General features: G+C 49.6%; 1 protein-coding gene across 1 annotated transcript in view; it reads left to right on the top strand.

Annotated features, from left to right (window-relative positions):
* Window positions 1–16366, top strand: part of CHSY1 (chondroitin sulfate synthase 1) — a 66648-nt gene extending 50282 nt beyond the window's left edge. The window contains exon 3 of the mRNA XM_080607665.1: window positions 12893–16366. Within this exon, the coding sequence (XP_080463791.1) occupies window positions 12893–14485 (1593 nt within the window). The 3' untranslated portion in view covers window positions 14486–16366. The remainder of the gene's footprint in view (window positions 1–12892) is intronic.
* Window positions 16367–17086: the final 720 nt, after the last annotated feature.

The following is a 17086-nucleotide window of genomic DNA, read 5'->3' as shown; positions in this document are numbered from 1 at the left end:
GCCCTTTTTCTGGCGAGATAAGGAAAGGTGAGAGGAAGGGAGGGGCCGAGCGTGCTCCAGCAGCTTTTCCTCAAGCCCCAGGTTTGTGTCTGCGGGGGGACCCAGGCGGTGCTGACGGCTCCCAGGGGATTTTGCCTTGCTGCCCGCGCGGCCGCGCGCCTCGGGGCTGCCCTGCAGCGGGGCCGTGGCTCTCCCCCAGCTCCTGGATGGGACACGCTGCCGGGAAAACCTGCTCCAGGAGCTCCGTGCACCACTTCCCCCAAGTCTTTCTGCTGCTTGTGTCGCTGCCAGGGCTTAAACATCAGGGAAACCAGAATGTTTGCGCTGTGAGCTAATCTGCTCTTTAAAGATGGTAGATAATGTAATAAAATAGCTCAGCGGTGCCTTGCAATTACCTTGCACATTTCGTCATGCTTCTAAAATTTTTGTCTCCTGAAATTGGGACTGTATTTTTAGTTCAGTGCAAGCAAAAATGTCTGGCCAAGAACCTGATATAGTTCCTAGGAAAATGGAAATATTCCTTTAAATGTCTTCCAGAGCTGTGGGTTTCCTCTGAGCATTAAACTCCATTCGTTAGGTCCTGATTACATACTTGGGTCTGGGCTATATACGGCTTGGATTTACAGTTCTTTCTATGGACAGTTTGAGCTCTTCCTTGCTTTTTTAAAAACCAAAACACAACTTAGGCCTTTATTTTAGCAGGACGTAAGCATATTTGTTTAGTGGGCAAGAGAATAAAGATTAGATTTCTTTTGTTTGCTGCCGAGGGTTATGGTTTATTATCATTTTTTTCTTCGTGGCTATTACGAAAAAATTCACACGTGGAAAACCCAAACGTCACGGCGGGATAAGGGCTTTGGTAGCTTCCAAGGGAGGAAGGGTAGTAAAGAGCAGTGGCGTGCCTTTGGATTTGACTTCATTCGGCAATTACACGAGCTGGTGCGGCTCTTACAGACCTGCAGCGCGGTGAGTTCCCCCGGGGCTCTGCCCGTCGTTCTGCAGCTCTCAGGCCACAAACTGTTATCAGTTGCATTAACGCGAAGCAAAACGGGAGCGGAGCAGACGGGCTCAGTTCCTGATGTCCTTTCCAGACCGTTCCCAGTCTCAGCACCACGTGGGAGCTGCCTGCAGGATGAGGATCGGGAGGGTGCTTTGGCTAGGGTGGGGTTATTATATTTTTCATGTGTGCTTTTTGACGTTGTGGGGTCGTTTTACTTTTCCCGGTGTATTTTAGCCCTTAGACAAAAGCTGGATGCTCATCCTCGCTGCCAGAGGACACTGCTTTGTGTAACGGGGAGGCAACGGGCACCAAAGGCACCGCGCCTCCTGGCTGGGGCCGCGCCGCGCCAGTTCCAGCCGTAAATCCCTCTTAGGAATCCTACAGGTGGGAAATCCCAGACTGCAAGAACAGGCATAAAGCAGTGAACAGCACAGCAGCTCCTGTAAATCACGCCTGCCTGTTGTCTCCTCACCATCCCACGTCGGGCAGGGAAGAATCCTTCCCGATTTAGCGGATTTAGTGGAGTTTGTATGCGATTTCTGTCGACGTGCTTCAAATTAGTCTTGGTGCTTTGTTTCCTAGGCTTCGTTAAGCTTGTGGTCTGACCGTTTTGTGATAGCCACTCCCAGCAGTTTACTGACTACTAGTTTTAATATCCGGATGTAGATTTTCTTCAATATCCTGCGATGCATTTTTCAGTCCTTTTCTGGATAAGGCTAATGCTAAACAGTCTGTGATGCAGCAGGCCCCCGAGCTACGTTTTAAGGTTAGCATAATGCTTTCCATCTTTCTTCTTTACGCAACGCGGACTGCTGTTGTGCTTCTTTTCGGGACATAAAGTACCCAAAAGGAGGGTCTTGCATAAGAAGGACTAGAAGATGACACAGCGGTGCTGCAAGCCTGCCTCTCCTGGTCAGTCACCGTGCCCTTTCCCTTCCACTCTCTCCCTGCATCTTTGCCCATCCTTTGCTCCTCTTTTTTTTTTCCCATCTATGCGAAATATCATAACAGCGAACTGTTTCCATGGAGAGCAAAATGCCCTGGGGATCATCTCCGTATTCTTCTGGCTTAAAGTCCTGTAGAAACAAATGCAATACCCGAGGAAAGGAGAGATGCTGTCTTTTGACCGTTTGCTGGGGAAAAATATGGCACTGAACAGATTTGGCTCGATTTATTCACAGTGTTCCTGTAGTACTTCTGGATTAAGACACGGGAAGGTAGAAAGCAACTATTCCACAAGTTAAGATGTCAAATTTCCCTCTGAGACAGAGGGATGTTACTTGCTGGTGTCTATTCTAGACCAGGTGTAGATTCACCTTCTCAAAACAGAAAAAATCCTTCGGATATATTCCCGTTACATTAAAAATATAAAAGAAACCCATCCCCTTGGGCATTTGACAGGAGGCCAGCCCTCAGACGCCAGCTGAAGACAGGGAGACTGGTTTCTAACATCTGTTAGGGGTGGGTGGATTTTATTTGACTCTGGCGCTCGCATCAAGGTCAGGCAGAGGCACGGCGTGATGGGAATCACGGCCCGGCACCCACACCCTGCCCCGCTGGCACTTCGATTTAAAAACCCCACAAGCAGTGGTGGGGAGAACCGCTACGAAGTGCGGGGCGAGGGTCCTGGGGTATGTGCTTGGGTCCTTCTGTAGTATTCAAGGGAAAATACCGATAATGCTGGATTTGGCACCCCAAATCAGGATTTTGCTGAAGAGCATGTCCTTGCCAGGCGTCCTTGAGATCGTTTGTCCCACCCTGCCTCTCCAGGTGCCTCCGAGCCCTGCCAGGTGAGCCGCATGGACCTGAGCTGGGATTTTAGGACACAGCCACGCTGTCGGTGCCCACCTTGCTGCTTGCACGTGGTGCTGCCCCGGGGCCGTGTCAGCAGGATGTGCCCAGCCGCCGGCCGAGCCCGTGTGCCGAAGCGCTTTGGGAGCAGGCAGGGGATGAGCAGCACGCCTGTTTGCTCGCCGGCGTCACCTCAGAGCCCTTCTTAGCTCCAGCTCGAAACCGCACCGAGCTGGGAGCGACCTGCCGTTCAGATGATAGAAGGGTATCTCAGAAGGGCACTGAGGCGACGGCAGCAGAAAGTAGTCCTGTGTGTCCCGCTGAAAGCCCCATTGAAGGGCTCTGGCTCCCTCGTGGACGTGCCGTCGTGGGACAGCAGCAGAACACAGTCCCCAGCCATGCACCCTGCCCGATGGCCCGGCTGCCTCTGAACCGCGGCGATTTATAACGCCCCGAGGAAACGTGTGCCCCTCTCAATGCTGCTTTAAGCTGTCAGGCCGTAAATTGTCTTGGTTCGGGAGCTACTTCAAAGCAGCCCTGCCTTCCTGCAGCAAGGAGAAGTCTTTTTGGCAGACCCAGCACAAGTCATTTGCTATTCATGAGTCAAATCCCTGAAACGTCCTCGATCAACAACTAAAAATGGGTCAGAAGAAGACAAGGCATCGCTGTCTGGCGAACGAAGCCGCTCACCCCACCAGCCTTCTCCATCTGTTGGCAAAAGCCGCTTCTGCTTCCCCAGCGATGGCTTTTCCCCCCTCCCCGCCTTTCCCCGAAGCGGTGGGACTTGGCCCCGCGGTCAGACCCTCTCCGATCCCCTTGTCTCCCTGCTGCTCCCATTGCTCTGTCTCCTACACGAGGAACAAATGGCGATGGGGTAAGAGGAAGTCACAGGTGAGGATGTTAAATTCCTCAAAGCTGAGCGGTTTCCAGATCCAGGGGGGCTGCAGCCCTCAAGGTGGAGGGAAGAGGAGGCAAACACCGTCTGGGTGCTGATGGGGATGTGCGGGCTGCAGGCTGGCTGCTAGAGGGACAAGGGACCGAGCAGCGATGGCTGCAGGGACCGGGCACAAATTTTGGAGCTGGGTCCACTCTCCTGAAACTGCCGCTGCAGCAGCTCGGTCACAGGCAGCAGAACGAGCCGTCCTGCAGCTCAGAAGCAGAGGAGCAAAGAAAAACCCAAGAAGGGACCAAAAAACCCTGCATATGTGCCTGGGTGGTGGTCGAAGGAGAGCTTGGTGTGCTGTAGGACTAGGAAATCCTTCCCAAAGCTTGGAAAAATATGAGGCAGGTTTTTTTTTTTTTCTTTTCCATTTCTAGTAGTGCCTAATGCAGTAGCTTTCAGCATAACCACGTTTTTGTCAGTATCCACATCTGTTTTAATCCAGGGCGTGACAAAAGCAGCAGCAGCAGCATCTCCTTTCCCTCCAGGGCAGGTTACAACAGGCGAAGGTGAAGCCCGGCAGCTCGGAGGTGAGCCCGCGGCGTGGCCAGACCGTGTGTAATGCCAGAGGCACTCGGCTACGGCGCTGCGCTGCTTGTCACTTCTCCAAGCCGTGCCAGACAGCCAACTCGCAGAAAACCTCAGCCCATATACAGCCAGCCAGCAGCGCTCTGCGAAATCTTTAACCATATTTGAACTAACGGGCGGACTTGGATACCGCAAGGGGGAAATGCCAGTCTGCCTGACAGCTCGTTTTCGTAACGAGAAACTTCTTCCACCGACGGGAGGACAATAAAAGCTGTGGCTGCATAGAAAGATGGGGCCTTCCTTATAGTTCAGAGCGTATAGGAAACAGCAGAGGAACGGGCTGGTCCCAAGCCTGTGCACGTGCAGCCCTGCTTTTCACCCCTTTCACCGCTTTTCACCCCTTTTCAGGGTGGAGACCCTGCGATTCCCAGCAAAAGGAGGCTGGAGTCTCTGTTAGTGATAGATACTTTCTCCTGAAGCATGGTTTATTTGAAATATACTGTTCCTTGTGCACAGAGAAGCAAGCAATAAATGTAGGTGACCTTTGTAGTTAGAGCTCTTACTGCATAATTTATGGGGCTTTTGACGTACAGGGCACAAAAGTCAAATTCTTGAGAGATCAGCAGCCCTCCAAGTGGGCAGGCTTCCTCTGCTGATCCCCTGGATGACCAAGGAGCCATATTTTTTTATAACCGAACTATCACGTAGTGCACTTACATGCATTGTGTGTGTTTTAGATAGCAGAAGGCTTGGAGGCAGAGCCCTCCTTTTGGCAGTTTACCTCAGCTTTGGCAGTGCCACGTTAATTTAGCCAGTGCACGCCTGTTTGCAGCGATGAGACAAAGGGCAGAGTTTGCTTCTCAGCTCAGCACACAACAGCGGGCAGGCTTAAAGGCCTGTGTGGTAATGATACGAGCACAAAAAAAAGAACCCACTTTCGCAATCATGGCATCCGACTGTGGAAATTCTGTCTCCGGCAGCGGCGTTGCCGCGCTCTGCTCTTTACCATCGCGCCCTCTGAAGCGCCGTTACTCCCGGGCCAGGCCCCAGCTGTAAGATCCTCACGGGCTGACTGAAACATGTGGGCTTCTCCACATAAAACAAGAGCTTGTGGCTTCGTTTCCCTCCCCTGCTCTGAGCAATCACTAAACAATTCTCCTGGCAGCAAAGCCTGCACGCGTTTCACATGCACGCCTCAGAACAATGCCGCGCAGCTTCGGCGACCCCTGGAAATCGTCACCCCGTGCCGCTCCCCCCGCGAAACGAGCTGGGGATCCAGCCCAGTCCCTTTCTGATGCCCTTTGAGCCAGCTCCAGAAATGGTGGATCTGGCAGAAAAGCAAAACTGAACACGAAGAGCCCACCCGAGCTCGCGGGCTGTGGCAAGAGGCCGGCTGAAATCACCGGTGTGGGCCGCGGGTGCTAAAACCCTTCGGGGTGCCGGGGCTGTGTAAGGAGCCACGCAGCTCGTTCTTCCCATCCACCAACGGGAAGAAAAAGGCCGTGTTCTTTTAAATCACATTTAATTGAGGAAGGATGGAGGAGCGAGCTCCCACTCGGCTGCTGGCTGCCTGCAGGGGCGTCCCGCTGGCCGCGGCCCTGTCAGGAAGCCCGGGCGGCTCTGTGCTGCCGGCTGCTCCCGCTCAGAGCCCGCCAGCAGGGGGGTCGTGGGCCTCGCTGCGGGGCTGGAGTGGAATTATTCACTGGCCCTGGTGCTTTGCAATGAGCCCTGATCGACGCTGGTATGGAAGGGGATAAGGTTTGGAAAGCAGCCCCCCGAATAACAACCCTACAGCAAGCGGCATCGCAGCGCCCGTGAGGATATGTGGCAGCTGTGGGGAGGGCTTGCTAGCAGAGACATCAGAAACCTAATAAATTCCCAGTTTTCTGTCATTTTTCATTAGCCGAGGCTGCTGGCAGAGGAGTGGTGTTGCCATCGGTTGTCAGGAAAGGATTTCCAAATGCAGTTGTGAAAGATGCTCCAGCACGTTGGGACGGCTCCTGGCAGGGCGCGGTGCAAGGCTGCAGCTCTGACATGCAGGCACAGCAGTTGGCTCTGTCCTGGTGATTTTATTCAGCATTCCCCTCTTGCCTCTCTCCAAAAGATGTATTCCTGCCACGAGTCTTTACAAGGGGTCAGAAAAAGCAAGTGTGGGCTGTTGCTGTAGGAAAAGGCAACCGTACCCCTGCTCATCTCACACAGTGCTGCCTAGGCTGGAAGCACCAGAAGTCTTAAAAATGGATTCTTTTTTTTAAAAATATCCCCCCACCTGCTTTCTACATCCAGAGAAGAACTGCAGCAGCAGCTATGGTGAGGCCAAATCTTTCCCTAATAAAACTCCCTGTGATCTCCTGTGACAGCCCGGACCTGTAACCGTGACATTACTGCCACGTCCCCTGGGCACCGTGTACCTGCCCAGGGCTGGGGGCACCCAAAAAGGCGCACATTAACACAGAAAATATTGTGGGTGATGTGTGCAAAGCAGGCAGGGCTTGATCCTGCAGTGGTTTTCACTGAATCTGATGTTAGGAGACCCTGGGACCTTTTCGGATGTGCTCTCCAGCATCGCCCCAGCATTATTCCTGCTGCTGAGATGATGCCAGGCTCCGCAGGCTGCAGCTGAGGCTTCTCCAAGCAGGGGGTTTCTGTCCCCCCCCGCACACAGCAGCTCGGGGTGGCCTCGCCAAGTGCCTCAGGACCAAAGCGGCTCGTCGTCCAGCGTGGCTCGTAACTCTTACAAAATCCCTGGATGTGGAAAGCAGCTCCCAAACGGGAATCTTTGAATTCCACGAACAGAAGTATTTCTAAATGATTACATTACTGCCTCTTGAAAACACATGGTGGAAAATCACACAGCGGTCCAGAAGAGGTCTTCTCTTCTGCAGTCTCTGCTCAGAGGAGACCGCATCCTTTTACAGCATCCAAGGAAACATTTGCCAGGGTGTCAGAAGCTTTCTGCTCATCATCTCCAAGAAAAGGCCCCGCAAGGGTCATGTGCAGCTCCTCCGAAATCCTAACACTCCGCATGAGAAAGAGCAGATACAGGCTCCCAAGGCTGCGCCTATTTCTTTCACGGCCCTGTTGAAAGTCCTAATGAAAACCAAGTTTCTCTTGTGCTCTGCCTGTACCGCCGAGTCGAAAAGCGAGGAGTTGACAACAAGGAAAAGAAATCCCGAGACGCAGTTTTTTTTTTTTTTGGTGGGGAAGTAATTTGGCGTCATCCCCGCGTCTGGCCTTTAAATGAACACATCAGCAGCGACTCGCTGTGTTCCTGCTTCCCTTCGGGTCTGGGTCGGAGGCAGCCCCTCTCTGCTGGAGAGGCAGAGCCGAATCATTTGCCCCGTGGGTCAAAGCCATGTGCTTTTCACCAGGACCGGTCATTTGGGAATTATGCTCGAAACGAATTGTGAGCACACTTTCTCAAGCAATAGCCACGATAATTAGTCATTAGCACCTATCATGTTTTGCTTCTTTAATAGCTGGAGGATAGAACATTTGTTAATACTTAGTGGTGTTTTCTTGGGGTTTGTTTCTGTTAAATCAGAACCTTTTGGAAGCAGAGCCCGCAGCTGCAGGCAGCTCTCCTAAGGTCTGCAGTTGCATCTCCGTATCCCAGAATGGCACAGTCAGTTTTTCTTGGTTTCTTCTGGGGTACAAAAGGCTTCCAGGTTAAATTCTGGTTTATTCTTTAAAAACAAAGCTCATATCTGTGTGTCAGATACACCCGTGGGGAAGGACATTTCACAAAATGAGCGAGGTCTTCTCTTGAGGGTTGCCTGTGGCTGCTCTCGTCTTTCTTCTCTCCGTCAGGTTGGGTCTGGTTCATCTCGTCCCCCTTATCCACAGGAGGACAGCTTGCTTACCAGTTAAGAGGACCAGGCGCCTTTATCCTTATTCAGATAAGGAGGATGAAGCTCTCCATTTATTGCAGGGCCAGAAGGGGGGAGGTTCTCCTCCGCTTGGCCTCAGCAGTTGGCTCCCACGTGGCACAGATTGCTCCCATCTGCAGGTCTTGGGTAATGAGAGCGTCGAGGTGAAGTGCATGGTGCCAGCTTTGAAGGCAGATTCATTTTTGTAGGTTTTCTCCTTTCCGTTGCCGAGTTAGGCCTACTTTAAAGGCCTACTTGGTTTGAGAAGCTCTAAGTGAATAGGTGATTTTAAAGCTTTTTGCTTGCTTAAGCGAGATAGCATTTAAGGGCGGTTGTTTAATTAAACAGCTACTCGGTATTGTTAACAAAAGATTAAACTCAGCAGTGACGCTCCTAACTCACAGATGCCTTGGGAATTCAATGACCTTGAGTTTGCTGTGCATGAGTCTTGCCTTGGACACTTGGCTTCCTTTCCCGAACGCTTTGCAGAGGGGAGCGAGGCTCCGCGAGGCTCCGGGGTGAAGCAGGCGCCTTTCACCCGGAGCCACGTAAGAAGAAGGGATTGTGCTGACCGAGTGCATTTCTTGCTCAGAACATGCCCTCAGGTCACGGCGGATCGCATCTGGGGCTGCCTCTGCTCCTCTGGCAGCCAGCTGGGGCAGTTTGGGGTGCCGGCCGCTCGGGATGTTTGGCTGAGATTCTTAGTTTAGGAGACGGAGCAACGGGAAGCGGAGGTGCGTGATGGCACTGGCGTGAGAAGTGACTCGGCCGAGGGATGAGCTGGGAAGGAAGCCCTGTGTCCCAGCTGAGCGGCATCTCCTGCATCCCTTCCTGCATTTTGGCATTTAGGGGGGGTTACGGGGCCGAAGGAGTGGCCAAGTTGGCTGGAAACGAGCATTCACCCGTTCCTTCCCCGTGTTTCCCCCCACCATAAGAACTGCCCAGGAGCGTCTCCAGTCACGCAGTGGCTGACTGTGGGACTGCACATCGGGATTTAAAGCAGAAAGGTTGCCAGGATAAGAACCTCGTGGATGCAGATCTGTGTTCGGAGAGGCTGAGGAAGCAGGGGGCTGGCGACCTGCTGTGGCTAATTGCCCCAAAGCGGCACGGCCGGATGATGAGCACAGCCACGGCAGCGACCCCGCGGGGCAGCAGCCCCTCGCCAGCCGCCCACGAGCATCTCCTCCCAGCTAGGTGACACGAGCCAGGTTTTTTTGGGTTTTAATTAGTTTGGCTTTGTATTTAAAGCACATCTTGGGCATTTCGAAGGCTGCCGTACGACATGTCTTGTCCGCGAATGCTTTTCATGAGACTTGTGGGGCTGTGTTTTCCGGGCTGTGGCAGTACAATCTGGAGCTGTGAGAGAAAGCCCTCGGGGGCTAATCCGTGGCTGGAGGCCAGGTTCTGCATAAACCGGTCTTATTTTTTAAGTCCATTTTCTCCGGTACACTTTTTTTGGCCTGCAAAAGACTTCTTCATTTAAAACGAAGAACATAACACTCTCTCTTTCAGTTGGTCTTCTGGCCGGGAGCCAGGAGTGCCCACAACAGCTGTACCACAGTTTAAACCTTCAGTCTCTAATGGTTTGGGGAACATTAGGGTTTTTAAGGCTTCAACAGGTCTAGAGTAAATAGTGATCAATAAAGAGTAGCTCTTCTTTGTATCCTTACGCTCTCGGTGCTCTGCACTAGAATAAAGCATGCTTAGAATATAATCACTGCAAAATTAATATCCGTGAAAGGTTCTTTTTTTTTTTTTTTTTTAAGGGAATCACAGAGAAACCTGTTTCCCTGAAAGAAGAGTTTGCAAGAGTTCAGCGAGCAAGAGCCGGGTCAGAGCCATGTGAAAGCTGGCACGCAATGCCCCGAGACATGTGCCCTTGTGTCGCAGCCCGCGGGGAGCGCGTGGACCGGCTGCTCCAGGGCAGGGACAGCAGCTTGCAGGGCTCCCTGTCTCTTCCACCTTCTGCCGCCCACCCATCTCTATTCGTAGGGTTGTGTCAATGTCCGGTCGCTGCCGTGCTTCCCACAAGCTGCACTCAGCGTGGGCCGGAGCGCTTGGCTCCTTGCAGGTGTCACCTCCTGGGCTGGAGCAAGGCGGCCGCGGCGGAGCAGATGTCTCTGGTCCCAGTCGCTCTGGGTTGGAGCACTGGGAAAGTCTCGCAGAGATTTGTTTTATCATCAGCTCGGGTTCCCAGCTTTCGGAAGAGGCAAGAAGTGCTACTGAGCATTCAGAAGTTAACCTGCCTGGCTAAGGGGTTGTTCCTGCGTGGCAAGCCACATCTTGGAAATACTCCTGCTGATTTTCTTTTGCTAGGGGTTCCAATCTGTACTTCCACTGGGAAGTTTCATAACATTTTCCTACCCATCAGTATCCCATTAAAGCTTTGTTGTGTAATCTAAAAGCCTTTCTGCTTTCATGGTTTCCTCTTGTAGCTAATTCGGAATGCCCTAGATGGCAGTTCTGGAATAAATGCACTCAGGCTGCATGGTCTTGATTTTGGTTTCGTATAAATTGAAAACAAGATCTGAAATTAAACCCTATTGTTCGTTTCCCTTTAAATAATAGTTGCCTAATTATGAGTTTTAAGAATATTTATCTAATGCTACAATACTCTGGAAAGCTTGTGCCTATGGTTCTAGTTAAAATGTCGATGAGATCTTCAGCCTGTTACCATGCACATTTTATTTGTAGTGCTATATATATATATCACTATGAATATATATATATATATATGTTGTGTTGCAGAGGGTAGATCAGTGGAGTCAGTACAAATATACGTGGGGGTATTGCAGTTTTTGTGGCTTTCTCTTGCTATCTGAGCTCTCCGTTATAACAAATGGTGCTTCCTGACTGCAAGTCTGTGTGAGCTGAGGTCTCCGAGAGCCCTTAGCCCAAGCAGCAAGGGTCGAAGTGGATGAAAAATAAAGTGTTATTAGCAGAGGAAGCAGCACAGGGACACCAGTGAGGAACAGGGTGCAGGTGAGTGGCAGAAGAAGCTGCTCGGGAAAGCCCGAGCGAGGCTCCCTGCAGCTGGGCACCTCTGTGCTGCACGCAGGAGCACACAGCCAGCCTCTGCCTGTGGCACTCTTAAATCCTGCACTCTTCTTAAATCCTGGGCGGCTCATCTGTGCCGTGCCAAGAGCCCATAGCCAGGAGCTTCTCCCTTGGCCTCGTCGTGGTATGATAGTAATAAGAGGCAGCCTCTGGCCCCAATTACAGACAGCAGGAGTCCCTTGGGGGAGAGCGGGCAAGAAGGTGAATGGGGGCAGGAGTGGAGATGGGGAGGGTGAAGAGAGATGGAAAAATGTGCTGGCTTTCTCAGCCCAGCTGAAATTCACCCCTTCCTTCGAAATTAATGACATTTGTTCAGATTAAAACCCAAGCATACGCAGGTTGCTCCTGCGTTGTCCGCAGTGATCCGCCGAGGTTCAGGTCGAGGTATGTGCACATCTGGGTCGTTGGGACAGCGGCGATTAAACCCAGGTGTCAGCTTATCCCGGGGATTCGATGTCTGTCCACAATAATGGGAAAAATGCGATTGAAGGCCTAATGAAGGGGCCTTTCTGTGCGCGTGCTTTTCCTGTTAGTGCTCTGTTCAACGGTCGTCATACGTGGGTCTTTGTTATGTTTGTCTTTGGGATTTTAGCCCTGCTAATTTTTATAGCCCTTGTGTACATACTGTATTACCTATGGCAAATTCTGCTGGGGTAACGCACACTGGGTCCTCTGCTAAACAAAGCCGCGGTGTCCGCTCCTCCGGCAGGTCGATGGCATTTGTGTTTCGATGCAGAATCAACCTGTGATCTTTTAAAATGTCCGTTGTCTAGGCTGGTGTGCTGCATTGACCTTGAGGGTTAGATTTTTTTCCATCTCCTCCTTTTTCTTTCAGCCTGTTTCGCACGTTATCATCCTGGTTTGCATACACCTTCCATTGTGTCTGCCCGAGCCACTGGAAGCTGTAAGGCTGGTCTGCCTGCTCCTCTTACATCGTGGCTGTCCGCAAGGCTTCTGGATCTAATCTTAGCTCGCTATCTTGTTCTGAGAAAGCAATTTCCATTTTAAAGATGCTTTTATTCTATCACACATACACGTCCTGTGCTGTCTGCCTTCTGGAGCTGCTGCCGGAATCTCAGGTGCATTGTGCTTTCCACTGACATTTTAAATGACAGGGGAACTGCAGCTTGTTCTTCCTTCCTGCATGGCAGTGCAGGACTTGGGCTGGCATACTCAGCACCTCAACCCAAACGTCCATCAAGCTGGATATTTTTGCGCCTTTATTCTGTAGCTCTAATGCCTGAACATTTGGGTGTAATGGAAAAGCTGTCATCATCCTTGCTTACTATATATTCGGTATCCTTTTTGTTGTTTTATTATCATTATTAAAGCCCAAGGGAGCGAAGGAATAGTAAGGGTTTTGTAGTGAACGCTTTGTGTTTTTATTTCCTGGCGATTGCTGTTAGGAAGAAATGAGCTTAGGATCTTCTTACTGCTCCGTTGTTTGGCTGACGCTGGTGTCTCCAGAGTGGGCTGTAGTAATCCCAGATCCACGGTAGATGTTTCTTTCACCAGTTTACAATGAATAATCCTCTTAATTTCCTCGACTAGCAGCTGGTATTGCTACAACCTGTGCCTAAAACCAAGAAGGGCTTATTCAGAAAGCTTTCTGGCCGCGCGAGCATTTTCTCCCAGTGGGGGCTGCGTGGGCTGACGTTCCCAAGTCCGGCGCTGCAGGGCCGCTAACTTCTCCTTCCTCTCTTCTAGATGCAGCAGCTGTTTTACGAAAATTACGAGCAGAACAAAAAGGGCTATATCAGAGACCTGAGGAACAGCAAAATCCACAGGGCTATCACGCTGCACCCCAACAAGAACCCCCCGTACCAGTACCGACTTCACAGCTACATGCTGAGCCGCAAGATAGCGGAGCTGCGCCACCGCACTGTGCAGCTGCACCGAGAGATCGTCCTGATGAGCAAGTACAGCAATACAGAAGTCCACAAAGACGACCTGCAGCTGGGGATGCCGCCCTCCTTCATGCGGTTCCAGCCCCGCCACCGGGAGGAAATCTTGGAGTGGGAGTTCCTTACGGGCAAGTATTTGTACTCGGGTGCCGACGGGCAGCCCCCTCGCAGAGGAATGGACTCTTCGCAGCGGGAAGCGCTGGACGACATCGTTATGCAGGTCATGGAAATGATCAACGCGAACGCCAAGACCCGGGGGAGGATCATAGATTTCAAGGAAATCCAGTATGGCTATCGCAGGGTGAATCCCATGTACGGGGCAGAGTACGTGCTGGACTTGTTGCTCCTGTACAAAAAGCACAAGGGGAAGAAGATGACCGTCCCCGTCAGGAGGCACGCGTACCTGCAGCAGACCTTCAGCAAGATCCAGTTCATGGAGCACGAAGAGATGGACGCCAAAGAGCTGGCCAGCAAAATTAACCAGGATTCCGGATCCTTGTCCTTCCTCTCCAACTCGCTGAAGATGTTTGTTCCGTTCCAGCTCAGCAGATCCAAAGTGGAGAGGAAGGAGCTCAAAGACCAGAAGATCAACATCCTGATTCCCCTCTCCGGACGTTTTGACATGTTCGCGAGGTTCATGGGGAATTTTGAGAAGACGTGCCTCATTCCAAACCAGAACGTCAAGCTGGTCGTCCTGCTCTTCAATTCCAACTCCAACCCCGACAAAGCAAAACAAATCGACCTGATGAGAGATTACCGCTCCAAATACCCCAAGGCCGACATGCAGGTTTTACCGGTGTCTGGGGAGTTCTCGAGGGCACTGGCTCTGGAAGTCGGATCCTCTCAGTTCCAGAACGAGTCTTTACTTTTCTTCTGTGATGTTGACTTAGTGTTTACCACAGAATTCCTCCAGAGGTGTCGAGCCAACACAGTTTTGGGTCAGCAAGTATACTTTCCCATCATTTTTAGCCAGTACGATCCAAAGATTGTTTATAGTGGAAAGGTTCCTAGTGACAATCATTTTGCCTTCACCCAGAAAACAGGTTTCTGGAGGAACTATGGCTTTGGTATAACCTGTATTTACAAAGGTGACCTTCTTCGAGCCGGCGGCTTTGATGTCTCCATCCAGGGCTGGGGCCTTGAAGACGTAGACCTATTTAACAAAGTCATTCAAGCTGGCTTAAAAACTTTCCGAAGCCAAGAAATTGGAGTAGTCCATGTGCATCACCCTGTTTTTTGTGACCCCAACCTTGATCCAAAACAATATAAAATGTGCTTGGGGTCCAAAGCTTCAACGTATGGGTCCACGCAGCAGCTGGCTGAAATATGGTTTGAAAAAAATGACCCGAGTTTTGGGAAAAGCAGCAATACTAATGGCTCGGTGAGGACAGCCTAATGTCCAGCTATGCTGGAAAAGACTGTTTTTTTTAATTATCTAATTTATTTTTGGGAAAATGTTTTTTGATAATTCACTTTTAAAAGACCACACAGGATATATTTTAGAAATCATCATTGTTTTCTTACAAAGTGCTCATTTTGAGAAGAACAAGGCCGTTGGTTTTTTTGTTGTCGTTGTTGTTGTGTTTTTGTTTTTGAACAAAACTGTGATCAATATTTGCCTTCAGACAAACAAACAAAAAATGTTTAAGAATTATCTGACCGATCTGCGGAAGCCTGACTTGAATTAGAATTTCCTTATGAACAAAACATTGTTTCCTACCTTTTCCATTGCTGTCTTCGTTGCTAGGATTCTGTAAATTGGGACCTGAGCGTTCAAGCAGAGTGACAAAACGCTGTATCTAAAAATTGTTGTGACTGCTACAGTGCACAGATTCTGCTTTTTTTTTGTTAAGGATAGCCATTATTTTTAAAATTGTGTTGGAACAAAACGAATCAGTGTGGCGATGGTAGGGGTGTTCGTTGCAGGAGTTTTTACAAATGGCTGATTATTTCAGTTAAAAATACACTTCCACTTGTTATGGCCAGGCAACTTGAAGGGAGGGGAGAAAGTAAGCACAACCTGCGATCAGATGAGTCCTAGTAGAAATTTTTGTCTTTTATACTCGGTCCGTGCATGGATCCAATGTTGGAAGAATCCGTGGTGGATTCTGTATATTATCCTCAACCGCTGTCCTGTCTGGAGCTGAGGCCGTGTGATAGAGAAAGGCTGAAGCGTAAATGAATGAAATAAATCAAATGAGAATCTCTCGCAGAAAAGCGACAGTACACACCGAAAAATTAGAGCTCCCTAACGAGGACTTTGAAAAAACTTCCGTACAAAGTGTACTGCACCTGATTGCATCGATTTTGTTCGGTTACGTAATGTTAATGGGAACAATTATTACATTTGATTACTAGTTTTGTTTTGTTTGGTTTTGTTTTCTGTATCTGATAGACCTTTAATTTATTTAATATCCATTGTTTTAGGTTCTTGACCTTTCCTTGAATATCTGTTAGTCATTTTAATATTTTATATATATATATATGTGTGTGTAAATATATATATATATATTAGGAATGTATTGCATCTTCTCACTGATAAGGTAGTGTGCATCATATTTGCAGCAAATGATCTCCAAAGATTACTTTCTAAAATATTTTTTCATGGATCTTTTTTTTTCCCAAATTTCTTTAACATTTTTGGAATGACTTACGAAAGCTTAGGAAATTTTTTGGTATTCTAAGAGGAATCGGGGATGGGGAGGCTGAATACAAGGAAAGTGTGATCCCTGTGAATAAACACCTAGCAAGGTTAGAGAAAATATACAAAATAAAGTGCCTTAAAGCCAGAAAGGGAACCCTTTATACTGAGACTTAAGCAGTGAATGGACGTTGTCGTTGAAGCAGATGATCTGTCGGGACCTACCTACCTGTAAATATCTTGCTCAGCAGAAACAAAAAATAAAAACCAGCGAACAATATATTTTTCTATCGTATCCTCCAGCACCATTTTGTCTCGTTGCTCTCAGTTCCACTTTGCCTACTCTTTGGGAAGTGGAGAATGGCGAAAGAAAGGAGAAAAAACCGATGCTTAGGTTGTTGCCACGTCTGAGGGGATCTTATGGAGTAATTGCTATTCCAGTAGAAAAAAAATAACCATTGTTTACACATGTATGGAATATGAACTGCAACTAGCGTAGAGTCGATGTCTTATAATGTTCATCGTTTTTTGGTGACAGTCCCAAGGATGTAGGTACTTGGATGGATTCAGTGCATGGAATTTTTTTTTTTTTAAGACTTGCTTCTAAGATGCAATAAAGATTTTTTTTATTTGCAATCGGAGCTCCTCCTGTCGTCTGCCGCCGTCCGTGCCCGTGACGCAGCGTGGGCGCAGCTGTGAAGGTGAATTGGCCCGGGGAGGTAAAGCCTGGCAAACCCCAGCCCCTCTCTTCCAAAGGGTTTTGACCTCTCTGCTGTGTTTCGGCCTGGAAGGAGCCTCGTGCCACCTCGCCGGGCTGGGGGAGAGGGAGAGCAGCCTTCGGGGCAGGTCCCCGGGTGCTCCTGGTTGGGTTTAATGGGGGCTTTGGGCTTGTCCCTGGGGAGAGATTAAAAGTGCTCCCGCTGCTAACACAGACATCTGAAAACATCCGTCACGACACATCTGAAGTGACAAGGCTGAACAATTGAGTCGCATTTTGTGTATTTAAGACACGGTAAAAATAATTGTGAGATGTGTTGAGTACTTATTTTTAATAGCCCTGCCGCCTTTATCACGGGTGTTCAATATCGGTGTGGGGCTTTTTAATGTGAAAAATAAAAAGTCCCAAAGCAAGAGTCTGAGGGATTGCAGAAATGTTTCTTTGCAATAGGGAAGGGGGAAAAAAACAACTTGTATTTGTGGCTGCAGAACAGAGTTTGAAGAATATGAACCCTAAAGAACTGCACCAGAGGATGGGGGAAAAAAAGCCCTATACTTACAGTGTATTTATTAAAGTTTATGATTATGCAGGACTTTTTTAGCCCATAACAGCTGGTAAAAGCAGAATGCATTTAAATG

The sequence above is a fragment of the Anser brachyrhynchus genome (assembly GCF_964034855.1).
Source record: "Anser brachyrhynchus genome assembly, chromosome: 11".
NCBI classification, from domain to species: Eukaryota; Metazoa; Chordata; class Aves; order Anseriformes; family Anatidae; genus Anser; species Anser brachyrhynchus.
This window is presented reverse-complemented; position numbering and strand designations above follow the sequence as displayed.